Consider the following 16162-nt stretch of genomic DNA (forward strand, 5'->3'; position numbering starts at 1 on the left):
GGAGCTCCATAGCCCTTTGCCAAATTCGTTCAAAGTATGCAAGGAAAGAACAATGGAGAAGAGGAAAAACAGAGTGAAGAAGACAAAGGAAAGCTAGCTGTAGTCTTCTTTTGCACTTTTGGAGTACTTCCCGAAGTCCATTTTCTACATTCTATATACCATTTCAAAGCTCAGGAAGTCAAGAATCCAATGCTTCAAACGGTACGCGATTCGGAGTTGAAACGAAGAAGTTACAGCCACTGCAAGTCAATCACTCTAAAGTGTTGCGAAATCAGCCTTTTGTTGCGAGAATTTCGCAGCCTTTTTGTACAGTGCTATGGAATTCCTCCTGAAGCTACCCGATACATGCCGCAAGCTGGAACGCTGAGAACCTCAAGGTGGAAGCCAATTTCGCAGCCCTGCGAGTTTAACTTGTTGTTGCGAAAATATTTCGCAGCCCTCTTGGGTGTCTGCGAAATCTCGCAGACACCATTTTCACCTGCGAAATGTCCTTAGTGCTTCCTGATATTTGTGCACTGACTCTTTTAGATATTTTCTTCAGATATTTTTGTATAAATTTCCATTCTTCTCCTTGTAAGCCACCAACCATAAGATTTCTTAGCTAGGAAGGTTGGAAAAGCTTCTCTATATATACCCTTGCATCCACTGTAAAATGAGGATATATGTAATCTAATATATAGAATCAACGAACAGAGCACTTGCTCTGTTTTTCATATATATTCTTGTCTTCTCTATCATTTTCATTTTCTAGCCAACCAAACTTTGAGGATTTTTCCTCAGAGGATGAGAGGCTAGGCTCTTTGTCTCTTGGAGTGAGGAAAGCCGAGTAAGTTTCCACATACATAATTTGGAAGTTTTGTTGTTTTAGTTTTTAATGAAGAGAAAGTGTGACCCGTTAATGGTTTTTATCTTTTTAGTTAACTTAAAACGCCTTTAAATCACCTGGGCCAACACTTGGTAAGGCAAGTGATTTCCAACCATGGAAATGCACTAGTTTACCCCTTGCGAGCCTTTGGGAGGTGACTTGAAGGTAGGATTTTCTAGAATAGCCAACACTTGGTAAGGCAAGTGATTTCCAACCATGGAAATGCACTAGTTTACCCCTTGCGAGCCTTTGGGAGGTGACTTGAAGGTAGGATTTTCTAGAATAGCCAACACTTGGTAAGCTTTTGGACTCCAAGGAGACATCCATTAGTTATCTCTTGTGAGCTTTTAACGGGTAATCCAAGGTTAAAGATCACCTTGAATGGTAAGTGCTCGTGAGAGGCATGAACCATTGCAAGTTGCATCAGTGAGAGGGATTTAGTGTTTGAACCCATTAATGGGAAGCATCTGTACAGCACCGGTTGGAGAAGGAACTATATGTTAATTCTCTAATGCGAGGAAAATAAACAAGTGACCGGAACTCCCTTTTTGTATGAGGAATCTGAGCCTAATGATCTGAACTCCAAGAAACATCTTTTCTTTGTAAGTAAAATCAGTTACTATTTTTTATTAGTTTAAAACCAAACATCTTTATGTTTTCTTTTAAAGCTAACCTTGAAATGAAAAGACACCAATTCAGCTTTGAATTAATATCATTTGCAAAGTGAAAACTCATCCCAGTGAACGATCCTAGAGCCACTATGCTATAGTAGCTTTGTCTTTGCTACCCTAGTATATGGTGTAATAGGTTATAAATTTTGTTGATTAATCCCTCAATCAAGGAGCACCAGCTGGACACGAATCAGCTGAGACACCAATTGGGCACGAATCAGTAGCCTCCACCATTCATCTAGTTACCATTTCATATTAAAAATAAGAAAAAAATAAAACACATTAGCAAGTTTAAAATATTAAGTAGTAAGTAGGTAACTAATAAAAAAGAATAAGCATACTAATAAATGAAAATAATATTTTACCAGGTTGAAGTACTTCACGTGCAGAATAATCAAGTTCTCTTCCAAAACTTCCCAATCGATCACGAAATAACTTCATTTCATTCATTGTTTCAAGCTTGCCTTTCAAAACTTTCTGATCAATAACATCCATGACACCTCCAATAACATTTGGCTTATTACAAAAGTTTTCCTGATCATATTGGAAACATGGATTCAACCGATAAGCTGTTGAATGAATGTTTTTCTTTAGTTGTTGATCCAACATTGCTTTATGATCTCTGTAAAAGGCTTGTATAGTCTTTCGTTGTAGTTAAACAATTTCTTGATACCCAAACAAACCCTATACATGCCTTCATACACATATCCAATCGAAGGCCTTTCGTCACAATCAACAATACGTAATAAGCGCATTAGTGGGGACATAAGATTCACAACAATCAAACAATCATTCCAAAATCTATTATCCAAGATGATGGAAACTGCAACTTTGCTTTTATAATCCTTTGAATATCTAGATTCCACAAAAAATTTACTAGTCACCAAAGCTTGCAAGTCATGTTTATGATCATAAAGACTCTTGAGTGCAATGAATGTAGTAGCAAAGCGAGTTGCACCAGGTCACAAAATCTCTATCCATCATTCTCTTTTTCTCAACCAACTTAACAAAGCAACATGATTATAAACAAAAATTGTCACCTTTGATGCACGTCTTATAAGTTCAGCAACATGGTCCATCTTACCAATATTCTTAAAGATCAAATTAAAACAATGAGCTGCACAAGGTAACCAATTAATGTGTTTATGCTTCTGAGAAATTAATCTCCCCGCGACCACATAATTTGCTGCATTATCAATGACTATATGAACTACATTGAGTGGACCAACCCATTCAATCACCTCATCAAATAACTGAAACAAATTAGTTGCATCCTTGACAATATCCGAAGCATCACGGATTTCACAAACGATATTCCTTCAAGACAATACACAAGGAAGTTGATAAGTGTTCTTTGTCTATTATCTGTCCAACCATCACCCATTATTGTACACCCAACTTTTGCCCAAATTGCACGATAAGAGTCCACAAGTAACTAAACTTCCTTCTTGGTATCCTTTAAAAGATTAACCCGTAGTTGATGGTAATTTGGACCCTTATATCCAGGACCAATTGCAGATATAGCATCCAACATTGGCTTGAAGTATAAGGAATTCACTGCATTAAGGGGGTGTTTGGTACGTCGGAATAGGGAATGAAAATAATATTTTATTTCCTTTCCTATTTCTTAGTGGAATGGAATGAATTTGATGATTCCATTTCTAGCATTTGGATGAACTTAGGAATGCAAGATTGGAATGATTATTTGTTTCCATTCCAATGTTTGATAATAATAGGAATGGAAATGAAAAAGAAATAAATTTACAATAATATCCTTACATATAATTTAAAATATTTTTTTATTTTTACTTTTATTTTAAAAAAATAAAATTTGAGAGGTTTTTTTGTTATTAAATAATAAGACTAAAAAATAAATATATACTCAATAAATAAAAAATTAACCATAAAAAATCGTATAACCCTAATGCACAAATATTCAATTATTATTTTAATGGTTTGTTTACTATTAAATAACAATGATATGAAAAGATCTTCACTGTGGCCCATGCTAAAGTTCCAAAATGAGCCGGAAAAACAAAGGGGAAAAAAAACCAAAAGTTTTGTTTTTGTTTGTTTTTTTCTTTTTATTTTTTTTCTAACCATTAAAAATTTTCAATATTGTAAACACGTGAAATCGAAGAATCTTTTTCCAACCATTTCAATTTTTCTCTCCAATTTCCATTAATACAAGATAAAGAAACATCAAAGATTCCAAACATAAATTAATAAATAAAAAATTAATCGATTTATAGAGAAGAAGAAACACATATAAAGAAGTAGAAGAAGAAAGAGAAAATAAGGCAAACCTGATCGAAGATGTAGAAGGGAGTTTTCAGAACCTAGTTGCAGCAAATAATGACGAATCCTAGATCCAACAATCAAAATGAACATCCAAAACCCTATAAATTAGAAATTGATTTTTTTTTTTTAAATATCGTGGAAGGTTTAATTGATTCAATTTGGAAGAATCACTTGTTGTAGAGAATTGGATGATGAGTGGGTCTCTAGCTTTGCAAAGAAGATAAGAAGTGGATGATGAATGAATCTCTACCTTTACAAAGAAGATAAACATCGGGTTTGAAGAACAAGATAAGAGGGTAAAATAATAATTTAGGTTATTTTATATTATTAAATAGGTTTAATGAATCAGAATACCACCTATTTTTAATGAATGCAAATCCGACTCATAAGTTGGATTTGATTTCTACCGGAATAATTTTTTATTTCATTTCCGTCTTCTTAACATTTATCCAAACATAGGAATAAGGAAGAAAATGAATGAGATGTCTATTCCCACTCCCTATTCCCGTGTACCAAACACACCCTAATAGGAATGCATGCATCATAAAATAATCTCCCAACCGCCATATCCGTTCTCCAAATAGCTTCTTTCCCAGCTAGTACACTCTTCATGGAAGGTTGAGCTCCTTGAGTATTTCTTGTTGCAAAATACTTATCCACCATTGATTTTTTCCTTTTTCCACTATTAGCTGCCATAGGACTTTGCATTTCTTGAACCTCTTCTTCACCTTCTGCCATATCCCTTTCAAATTGTGACACATTAGAACCACAAGGATTTCTACATTCATATGCTTCTTGGGTTGCTTTCTTAGAATTCACAAACTCTTGCAAAGAATTTTCCATTCGAAATCTTACATCAAGAGGAACCGATTTACATGGACCAATATCTCATTTCACTCCAGCAAGATGTTGTTTCATTCTATGAATACCCCCACCTTTTGTAATCTTTTTACAATACAAACAAATAAGAGCTTTCCTTTCATTTGCATATCTTTCTTCAAAAACATGCTCTTATGTAGGATTGATCTTACTTCTAGTTGATTGAGAATTGGTAGTTGAATCTTGACCAGAGGATGGAGTCAAGTTTGATTCAATTTTTTATTTCTCTATCAAATTAGAAACAAAAATCTCACATTAACATAGAGAATGGAAGTCATCAACAATTTAATGATTTATAATCAAGTCATCAACAATTTATAACAATCACATATCAATGGGTAAATTTATCAAAAGGAATAATGGTCATTATAACAAGCATGTTTTGATCCAATTATAAATTTATCTAAATTCTAAAGTAATTTTGTAGAGATATATTGATGGGGTACAAGGAGCAAACCATGAGAATCACGTGCCTGGGCATTCATTAAAGTCTGAAACAGTAGTGAAATCACATGCCACTATGAATGGATGAATCTCACCATTCAATTGTCTTATACTCCTATGCTTTCTAACATTTGGATGGCAACTCCTCTTTATTTCTTCCTGGCTCAGGTCTCAACCACCCCCACCATTCCTCTGTTCAATGGTCCACCCATTCAATTTCAACCCACTTTAACAAATGTACATATGCTTTCCACTTTGAGACAAAATCAAAGCCATATAATTCAGCACCCCTCAAACTCCTAGCTAGTCACTCCATGATTTCATTTTAGCTTCACACAGAGTCTTTAAGAACATAAATTAAAATTATAGACACACACACACACACACACCTATTTTTACTTATCAATGCATTATTTAGTAAGAGGTTTAAGGCTAATTAACCATGCAAGGGCACATGGCTAGACCTGGAATAGTGAGGGAAAGTGATTGTGGATGAATTGAAGGTGGCTTTGGGTATAAAAGCCAAGGAGTCCAAAGGGAAAACTCACTAGGCAAACTCCAATGCCGGGGCGAGCTACCAGCTGGGAGAGGAGGGGGGAAGCTTTCCAAAGCTGGCGATACCTGTGTGAGTGTCGTGGGCCACCGACAGGACCTGTGTGAGTGTCGCAGGCCATCAATGGGATCTGTCTTGATGTCGCGGCAGGGACGCGTCTACGGCGGGCGGAGGAGAAATGGTTGAAGTTTGGAGGTTGCAGTTTGGAGATTTGGAGATTTTCATTTTGTTATATAAGACTCCAAAACGGCGTCGTTTTGATGTTTTTTTTAAAAAAAAAAAATTAAAATCAATTGAATCGACTGGTTCAAGTGATCCGACCTCGGTTCGATTCCCATCCGGTCCAAATGATCGGACCTGAACGGTGACCGACCGGCGGTCGGACCGGTCCGGTTTTTAAAACATTGATTTTTTTTCCTTCCGGTAATGAGACCAACTTCCAGGTATTATTTTTCTTTAAGGCTTCTAGTTCTTCTTACATTGCTTACGCCCACTCTGGATCAGATAACGCCTCCTCAACACTATTGGGAATATGGCAAGAGTATAGTATTTGAGTGAAAGTCTTGAGCGACTTGGACAGACCTTGAGCAGATACTTAATTTGAAATTGGGTACTTGGACTTTCTTTTTTCTTCATTTGAGCTGTATTTGTTCGATGGTTTCCCACAATTATGTCTAAAAGGCAACCCATAACCAGTAGAAGAATCCAAGATATTAGCATGTAAAGGTGTAGTAGGAGTACTTACCTCAAGGACATTCTCAAGAAGTCTTCAGGTACTGAGAAGTGAGGGGACTGAGAGTACTCTGCATTTTTTGGTTCTTCATTCTTAGCTTCTTCATCTCCAGGTTCTTTATTTTGCAATTCGACATGTTCAATCTCTGGTAGTATCTCATGCAAGTCAACCTCTCTATTTCCAGTTCCATGCTCACTCACGGGGGCCATCAACCAATTTGACTCTTCTACTTGAGTCTCCCCCTTAAGGGAAGAATTGGGTGCCGGTGAATCATAAAAATTATTACACTTAAGAAATGTAACATTCATGGTAATATAGGTTCGGTTGGTAGTGGGTTCATAGCACTAGAAACCTTTTTTATGTAAACTATATCCTAAAAATAAGCATCAAACGACACATGGGTCTAGTTTGGTATGTTGATTCTTGTGGAGGTGGACAAAAGCAACACACCCGAAAATTCTAGAAAGAAACATCGATATTGAAGAGAGGGATATACGAGTAAAGAGGATTTGTAAGGGGGTTTAAAAGTGTAAAATCTTAGATGGCATACAGTTGATTAAGTACATGGCAGTAGCCACAACATCCCCCCAATGGCAACTCGACACCATTGCTCCAAGGAGTAGGGCACGGGATGTTTCCAAAATATGTCGATTTTTCCTCTCGGCAGTACCATTTTGTTGTGGTGTAGCATGAGTTCTCATGGAGGAGGTCATGTTGTTGGAAATAGGCCTAAAATCTTTGGTTGATGAATTCGCCACCATTATCGGAATGAAGAATTTTTATCTTGGAAGAGAATTGAGTCTGAACCATGGCATGAAATGCTTGAAAAATGGTGAAAACTTCGTCTTTGGTTTTTAGCTGATAGAGCCATGTCATTCGAGTACAATCATAGACAAAAATAACAAACCAACGGTGACCAGAGGAAGTAGTTATCGAGGATAGTCCCCACACATCGCAGTGTATCAATGTAAATGGACTATTAGTTTTATTCAAGCTAATCGAATAAGAAACTCGTTGGCTTTTAGCCTTAATAGTATCACATGTAAAGTCCACATTCTGCAAACGGGAAAATAAAGATGGGAGTAAATGCAGGAGATAGCCAAATGATGAGCACCCCAACTGCCTATGCCACAACCAAATTTGTCGTTCGTGGCTATTGGTTTGATGGTGTGTGTGATTTGCTTTGCCTAGGCTTAAGTCATCCAAGTAGTACAATCCCCCCTTCTTAGTACCATGCCTAATAATCTCCTTGCTGAGAACATCCTGAAGAAGACAAAATGTAGAGTATATCAATACAACACAATTAAGCTCTTTAGTAACTTGGCTCACAGACATCAACTTGTTAAAGAGAGATGGAACAAAAAGTGTGTAAGCTAAAGAGAGAGAGAGAGAGAGATAGGGGCATAGTTCCAGCCCCTATGATTGGGTAAGTTGCCCCATTGGCATTGGCAATGCAACTCCTCATTGGCTGAGTTGTGTTGGAGAAGTCATTTGGATCAAATGTCATATGATTCGTCGCTCCGAAATCGATAATCCAAGCACCATCATTCCGAGTAGTAGAGCTGCAAAAAACTTGACCACAATTACCTTGATCTAGGGTTGAGGTAGCAGGTTCAGCCATGGGATAAGGGATAGTTGAGATTCAGTCGTGGCCACCGCTGCTCTACCCGGGACATCTTCAGTTACAGGAGCATCTCATTTCTTTTGGGCTTGTAATTCGTGCCACCAGTCTAGGTAGCCATGCAATTTGAAACAGGTTTCCCGAGTATGTTTTGTGATCCCACAATGAGTGCACTTATTCCCATCTGAGTGACCTTTGGATTGTGAGGAAGATCCAGACTTTAGCAAAGTTTGTGAGTGGCCAGATTTCACTCCTTTGATGGCCATAATAGCACCACTAGCCACTACTTCCGCTCTCGATACCATCACAGATTGTCGGAAATCTTCCCTTCGAATGTGAGCATATGCCTGCTCAATTGAAGGGAAAGGTTTCAGGCGAAGAACATCGCTCCAAACATGATCCAATCGATCATCTAGTCTGTCAAGAAAAGTGTATACTCATTCCTCCTGTAACATGGAGTAGTAGTTTTGTATGTCAATTGCACATGCCATCGAATTCAGTCGACGAAAATCGATCTCTCGCCACAAACCCTGTAGATTGTTATAGTATTTCTCTATAGATCCACCTGCTTGTTTCATTCGAGATACACGACGTCTGAGCTCGTATACCTATGAGGTGTCAATTCCATCAAAGTATGTTGTGGTAGTAGAATCCCATACCTGTTTAGTCGTTGGGTAGCGAATAAAGTTCACGACCAAATAATGGTCCATGGAGTTGATCAACCAGTCTTTCACCATGGCATTCTCAATGCGCCATTTATGAAATGAGGGGTCGGTTTCTGGTGGTTGGGGGTAGTCTTCATTGATGTATCCCAGTTTGTCTTTCCTGGGACCATAATCCATAGTTGTAACCATCCAACTTGATGCTAAGTGGAACCATCGGGGAATTAGTGATAAGAGCGGAAGAGGTTTGGACCCTTGACAAAACCTCCATCATCTTTGATGTTAAATTATCAAGGATGGTTTTAGTGGAGTTAGCCATGGAAGCCGAGCAAAAAACTTGACCCTTGCCTAATCAAAAAACAAGGAACCCAAGATCATGCTTTGATACCATGTCAAACGTAACCCTTTTTTCATTATCAATTCCATAAAACAGTGTACAAGATATAGAGATACAAGAAACTATTTTAGGAAGCTATTCTTCATCTGTACAATATTTACGGCTACAATCATGTTTGACCCTTGAGTGAATTTCCATAACTGGCTAATTGCGGGACTCATGCCAACAAATTGAATATTGTGCATCTTAAAGGTATGCAAGTTGTGTTTGCTCCCTACATAGACATTTTTATTCTTAAGAGTTCCCCAAGAGGTTCTACAACATCAAAGTACCTTAAAGCCTATAGAATACTCTCAAAATGCATCAAAATATAATTTTCTAAGATATTTATAACAAGAAAAAGAATTGGGTTAATTCTAAGTACCTTAAACACACTAAAATAGGTCATGTAAATCTATAAAAGTGTTGAGTTTGAGTTCTTATCAAAATAGACATTGTACTAACAACCCATAATCTTAGCCTCAAACTAATGCCCTATGGTTGTACTAATGAATCCACTACTTGTGTGTGTCAAGACTTGCATGCATGCCCATCATGTGTAGCCTACCTATTGCCTACACTTACGTGCACCACTTTGCCTAGCCCTATGCCTTGTTAAGCCCACATGATTGGTGTCACTTCTTATATCACTAAGCATGTCTTAGGCCTTATCTTATGGTACCTAAGTTATGTTTGACACCATGACTTGCTCATTCACATCGTGGCGCTACCCCCATGGTTGCTCCTTGTGGCCCATGGCATTGAAGCCATGGTGCCCTATGTCAAGGCTTGCTTATGCCTTGCTTTGCATATGACATGCAACTCACTTCTCAATCGTGCCCCCACACTAATATAGTGCAGTTTCTAGCCACACCCTAACCTCGAAGTGCACCCATGGCATATTAATCCATTACACAAACATTAAGTTTTCATGCTAGCCTTTCCCTTTTAAGCCTTGCCCTTGCCTTAGGGGTGCCCCCAAATGATCGTATTAGCTTGGGATGTTGGCCTAAACATCTCTCACTATCCCCATCTTTCAATTAAAAAGCAATTTGTTTCGTTCATCATGAAATAGGTTATTTTTCAAGAAAAAACTTGAAAAGTATTAGGGTCTATTTGATTGCTATTTTTGAAAACTGTTTTGAAAAACAATTTTTGAGAATAGTTTTTAAGAACATTTTTTTTGTGTTTTCAAAAAAAAAAAAAAAAAAATTGTGTTTGGGAATTGAATTTCGTAAAACAATTTTTGTTCTAAAAAAAAATATATGTTTGGTTAAGTTAATAAAAAAGTTTTTTAGAATAAGTAAAACAAAAAAACATATTTGAAAGTTAGTTTTTTTTAATTAATAAAATGTTTTCTTTCATTAACTTAATATTATAAATATATAAATAATTTTCATATGCACAATTCATTTAAATTAAAAAAAATTATTCAATTTTAAAATTTTTATACCAGTTATAATTTTCTTAAACAAATGATGATTTTGTAACCATATGTAAGTATATTAATTTCAATAATTTAAGGAAGAAGAAATGGCTTACAGATGGGGATGTGGTAGTTGAGTGGAGCACACCTTTGTGAAAACATAAAAAGCAGTTAGGAAAACACAAAAAGAAAAAAGAGAAAACACGAAAAACAATCTCTGCTTTGAACATCTTTTTATCTCATAACACAAAAAATAAAAACACATGTCTTTCCCTAAACAAGTTTTTAGATTCGGGGATGATTTCGCCCATATAACCAAATATTTCATATATATATATATATATAAAAGCATTCTTAAAATTGCAAAACCCTTTTCCCTATAACGGGAACCATACAAATTCAGTCGGTGCTGGGAAACGTCTCCGGGAAACCGTTTACCCAAATTCTAGGGTTTTAACCCCAAAACCCTGGACTTATTCACTGGAAATTTCCATTTTCCTACAGAAAAATGGCTGATTTACCGGATGAAATGTGGAGACAAATCCTGGAAATTGGAATTCGGAGTTCCAATTTGACCTACAAAGACCTCTGCTGTGTTTCAATCTCTTGCCGGCGTCTTCATCGCCTTTCAAACGACGCCGTTTTGTGGTCCTTCCTGCTTTCTTCTGATTTCCCCCACACTGAAGCCTCTGTGTCCAATGGCACCGTCTCCAGTTCTTCTTTGTCTCCTAAATTGATGTACCGAATCAAGTAAGTGGTCTGTTTGGTTGTCGAGAAAATGGGGGAAAATGAAAGAAAATTTGGGTTTGAGTAGAAATTTGACCTTTCTTTAATTGTTTTGTGATTTAATAGTTCAAAAGAACTAAATAGTCATGGGATTCGTAATTCTATTTTCGGTCTGTTTTTCTCTTGCTCTGTTTGGTTGCTGAGAAAAGGGAGGGAAAGGAAAAAAAAATTGAATTTGAGTTGGATAATTTGATTTGCTTTTGTTTTTTGTCTTTTTTGTTGTTGGTCATTTAAGTGACATGAGGACTGAGAACACCAAACTACGTGGTTTAATTGGGTTTGGTTGCGGAGAAAAGAGGAAAAATGAAAGAAAATTTGAGTTTCGGTAGATAATTTTGATTCGTATATATTTTAGAAGTAAAAAAAATAAAAATAAATGCCATGATAATAGATTTCAGGATTTTGTTCTGTCTACTTTTCTCTTCTCATGCTCTGCTTGGTTGCTATTTAAAGGGAAGAAAATGGAAGAAAATTTGAGCTTAAGTCAGAGAATTTGATTGTGCATATATCTTTCTGCCTTTTTTTTTTTTTCCATCATGCTCCATTTGATTGCCCAGAAAAGAGAGCAAACGGAAAGCAAATTTGAATTCAAGTGGATAATTATTTGTTTTTCTTTGTCAGGTTTAGCTATTGATTTTGGTCATTCAGCTGAGGTTAATACTGAACCAGTGATGACTATCTGATTTAGTTGAATTTGGAAATCCAAAATTTTGCATGATCTTGTGATTTAGAACTCTAATTTTGTGTCCCATGCTCTGTTGGGCGGCTGATAAAAGAAGTAAAAGAAAGAAAATTTGAATTTAAGTTGATAATTTAATTTTTTGTGTGTGTTTTCTTTTGTGATTGTTTTGTGTCATGCTGATGAGGTTAATACAGGTACTGGTTTGATTTCATCAGGTTTGGAATTCCAGAGAAAACCTGCTGTTGGGTTTTTTTCTGGGTCTAGTTATTGTTTTGGTTCATTCAACTAAGTAGTTGAGTTGGAAGACCCAGAAAAACTGCATAATCATAGGCTCAGATTTTTATTTATTTTTGTCTGTTTTTCTCATGCTCAATTTGGTTTCTGAGAAAAAAGGATGAAATTGAAAGAAAATTTGAGTTTAGGTCAATAATTTGGTTTTGGTTTTTTAAATTTTCCTTTCAGTCCTTCAATTGAGGTTTATAGAGCTAACTATTTGGTTTTTGAGTGGGGAAATTTTGAAACATATCATCATTTGTTCGGACTTTTATTTTGTGTTTGTTTTCCACATCATCCACTTGGTTGTCAAGAAAAGTGAGGAAAAGGAAAGAACAAAACCTGCATTCAACTTAACTTAATAGGGCAAGTATTTGGGTTGGTTGAGTTTAGAAATCCAAAATTGAGGATCTAAATGTTTTTTCTCTGCCATTTTCTTGGTTACCAAATAGATGGTTTTGCTTGTTTGGTTGATGAATTTGGAACAAACAGGTTTGATAGAGAAAGGGCTCGGAAAGCTGCAGCCCACCGGCGTGCTGTACTTAGGTTGGAGAGTCAAATTGCTGGGCATTTGAGAAACCTTCAAGAAATACAGATGAAATTAACTGAGGAGACCGAGAAAATGAAAGCAGCAGTTACAGAATTACCGAACTTGCGCAAAGTCAGGTAGTACTTTGATATGTTCATTTTTATTCCTTGCTAGCATGTGTCACTGATTATATTGTAAATACTTTCAAAAACTTTTCTATGACTCTGTAGTCTAGGCTTGAAAGGAAGTTTCTGATGAAGGTGAAAAGGTTTGAATTTGTTTAATAAAGATTGCTTACTGTCCATGTGATTGATGATAAGAAAAAAGGAAAAAAAAAAAAAGAGAGAAGGGAAAGATATTCTTCAGCATTATATTTTCTTCTGCTGATTCAAACAAAATAGAAGGCAAAAAGGAAAAATCAACCCAACTGAGGCAACTAGTTGTATTCAACTCAGTACTCTCTCTCTCTCGGTATCAACCAACAACTTCGTATTTAAAGTTTTCATTTCTTTTCTTTTTCCATATTTTCTCAGTAACAAAACAAAGTGGTGGTTCACTCACTTTGAAGGTGTATAAGATATCAGGTTTTCATTTTGTAAATGAAATCTAAATTATTGTCTTGCTTGCTTTTCGGTGGGTGAAGATTCCAATAGCCCTCAAGACTCATGAGTGCCTTTATATTAAATTCCTTACTGATAGTATTCTAGTTAACGATTGAATTATAGTTGAGAGTTATAAGGAAACACAAATTTAATGTGATTGAGGCGCCTTCATATTCTGACATTTAATTGCAGAAGAAATTCATGGTTTTCAGTTAGGTAGAAAGTTACTGACGTGACCTTGGAATTGATTTGGTACTTTAGGCAAGCTTCAGTAGCTTTGAATGTGTGGCAACCAGAGGTTATCCGGGGTTGGCAAAAGCAAATGGTTGGGCAATGTGTTGTACCTGTTGATGCTCGAATCAATGCCCTTGAGATGGAACTTAAGCTTTGCAGGCAACAGATTGCAGGCTCTGATAATGCCTATGTAACTGCCAATCCTGTTCTAGTTATAACCATGCTACATTTTTTGAATTATGTGGAAAATTATGTCAAATATTTGTGTTCCATGGTAGAGAAATGAGAAGCGAAGGCTTGATGCAGCTAAGGAACGATTGGTAGTCATGAAGTATCATCCTTTACGAGATTATAAATCTACAAGTAGTGGAGTTGATGAGTGCAACAGTCAGAGAAAGAAGTTGAAAAGAGGCAGTGACAGTAAGGCTCCAGGTGTGATTTTGCCCTTTATTTGAAATTTTCATTACTTTTCCAAAAAATCTGTTGGGCTTTAGGCCTTATTCCACTCATCTGTGTTTTTTCTTGGCTTTTGTTTTTCAAGGAATTCTTTTTGTTTGACCTGGTTTTTAGTTTTCACTCTTTAACTTGATTTCCTATCATTTTTCTATTTTTTAAATTTTGGGTTTACCATATTATTTTTTTCTGATCAATGTTCAAAGTTATAGTAACAGTTACGAGTTGGTATTCAAACGTTTAAGCACAATTAAGGTGAGAGTGCCACCATTTTGGATGATTAGGCAGTGCAGATAGAAGCTGATCATGGGTGTACTAGTAAGACCTAGCATGAATTTGGAAACCTCAGTTGTAAAATGTATCAAATGCTTCCTCCTTGTATGTATTGTATATAAAAGAAAAACTTCGCTGGCAGAAAAGCTTCATCCTTATATCTACTAGCAACTCTCTGGCACAGATCAAGATTACACTTATGTAGGGAGCCTCTCTCCATGGTCACAAATCAGTTGTTTGTGTATGTCAAACACTAGTTTAGCCCTCGGAATGTAACTCAGCTGTAGTGCCATCTGGCAGTGAACTAGAGGTCCAGAGTTTGAGCCTATTGATATTTAAGTGGTGTAGAGTAGAGGTGCGGATCCATATCACCTGAGGTATGTTTTGCCTGCAGTTGGGATCCTCACCATACTGGTGGATTTTCCTCATTATCTACAGAAGGAAAAAAGATACATGAAAAACTTCTCTTCTCTGATGGAGAGTAAAGAAGCTTTATTTCATACCTTTTTATACGATACAGTCTCCCCCATGTTGGGGAAAATGTGGGTACCATTAGACTTCAGTAAGTTGGGCGTGACTCATCCTATTGTCATATTTCCAAAAAGCCCGAAACCCCACATGTACTTTGGCAAAAAGTCATCCAAATTCAATGTGATGCAACTTGTCCATATGTAGTAGACCTAGAGATTTATCATAATTCTAGTTCGATATTCAATTAAACTTGGGTGGTCGAATTAGTCTCTTCTTGGATGTGTATGTCCTAAAAAGACAAGCTATCATCCTTGGATTGAGAACCCCAAAAAACATGGAAATATTTCCTGCCCGTTGTCATGTTCATTTTGAAAACAATGGATTCTTTGCAAAAGAATGTATGTTTCAATTTATCATACATGCCATCGCGATATGCAATACTCATTCAGTTCTGAGCTCACCCCTTACTTTTCGGTTTTTCTACAGGTACAAATGAGAAGAAGCTGAAATTGGAAGATGCTTGAACTTCCATTTCTGGTATTGTGACTATGAATCTTTGATGCATATTATATCATATGTATATGTATATGCATGTTGTAACTTGTATATTAGAACTCCAATATGGGTCTGTTAACCCTTTCATAAGGGTTTGTTCTGGAATTGAGAATGATCAAGCATCTTATGAACAAGTTATGATCTATTGTAGATTCCAAACTCATAAAACTAATCAAAGCGTTTAGGACATGGTAGGAATGCTAGGGTAGAGAATGGGAATGTGAAATTCATTCAATTTCGCCTTTACTATTGTGTTAGGATTGTTTTTAAGCACGAGAATAGGAATCAGTCATTGTCATGGAAACCAAATCATAGTTCTCAGGATTTTGATTCTTTGTTTTCTCTTGGTAGTATGATTCATTTTTAATATGCATATCAAGTTAATTTTTAACATAGTTAAAAAATAACCGATTAAAACAAGAATTTTATTAATATTTTTAAGAGGATGTTTGGTAAATCAATTTAATAACTTAAAGTCATTTAATAATTTAATTTGAATATTTAAGTAGATTAAATATATTTGATAGAACAACTCAATAATTTATTTATACATCTTATTTTGATTATGTTGATTGAATGCAATCAAATGGAATGGGATTATGATGCAATGAAAAAAAATTGCATTTCAAAACCGAGCAGAGGGAATAAAATAGTATCATCGGATTGTTAGAGATATAAAAAGTGTTCTTATTATTTGGTAAATCAATTTAATTACTTAAAATGATTTAATAATTTAATTTAAGTTGTTAAGTGTATTAAACATATTTGGTATA

General features: G+C 36.0%; 2 protein-coding genes across 2 annotated transcripts; one reads left to right on the forward strand and one right to left on the reverse strand.

The window, feature by feature from the left end:
* Window positions 1-8141: 8141 nt before the first annotated feature.
* On the reverse strand, window positions 8142-8909 carry LOC109122985 (uncharacterized). Its single transcript, XM_019221507.1, has 3 exons — window positions 8727-8909; window positions 8556-8675; window positions 8142-8414 (listed from the first exon to the last, which is right to left on the reverse strand). Exons 1-3 carry the CDS (start codon window positions 8907-8909, stop codon window positions 8142-8144), a joined length of 576 nt encoding a protein of 191 aa, XP_019077052.1.
* A 1914-nt stretch (window positions 8910-10823) lies between these two features.
* Window positions 10824-15532, forward strand: LOC100251817 (F-box protein SKIP24). Its single transcript, XM_002273273.4, has 5 exons — window positions 10824-11281; window positions 12765-12938; window positions 13665-13827; window positions 13916-14069; window positions 15321-15532. Exons 1-5 carry the CDS (start codon window positions 11040-11042, stop codon window positions 15356-15358), a joined length of 771 nt encoding a protein of 256 aa, XP_002273309.1. The 5' UTR covers window positions 10824-11039; the 3' UTR covers window positions 15359-15532.
* Window positions 15533-16162: the final 630 nt, after the last annotated feature.

This window comes from Vitis vinifera, chromosome 8, assembly GCF_030704535.1.
Source record: "Vitis vinifera cultivar Pinot Noir 40024 chromosome 8, ASM3070453v1".
NCBI lineage: Eukaryota > Viridiplantae > Streptophyta > Magnoliopsida > Vitales > Vitaceae > Vitis > Vitis vinifera.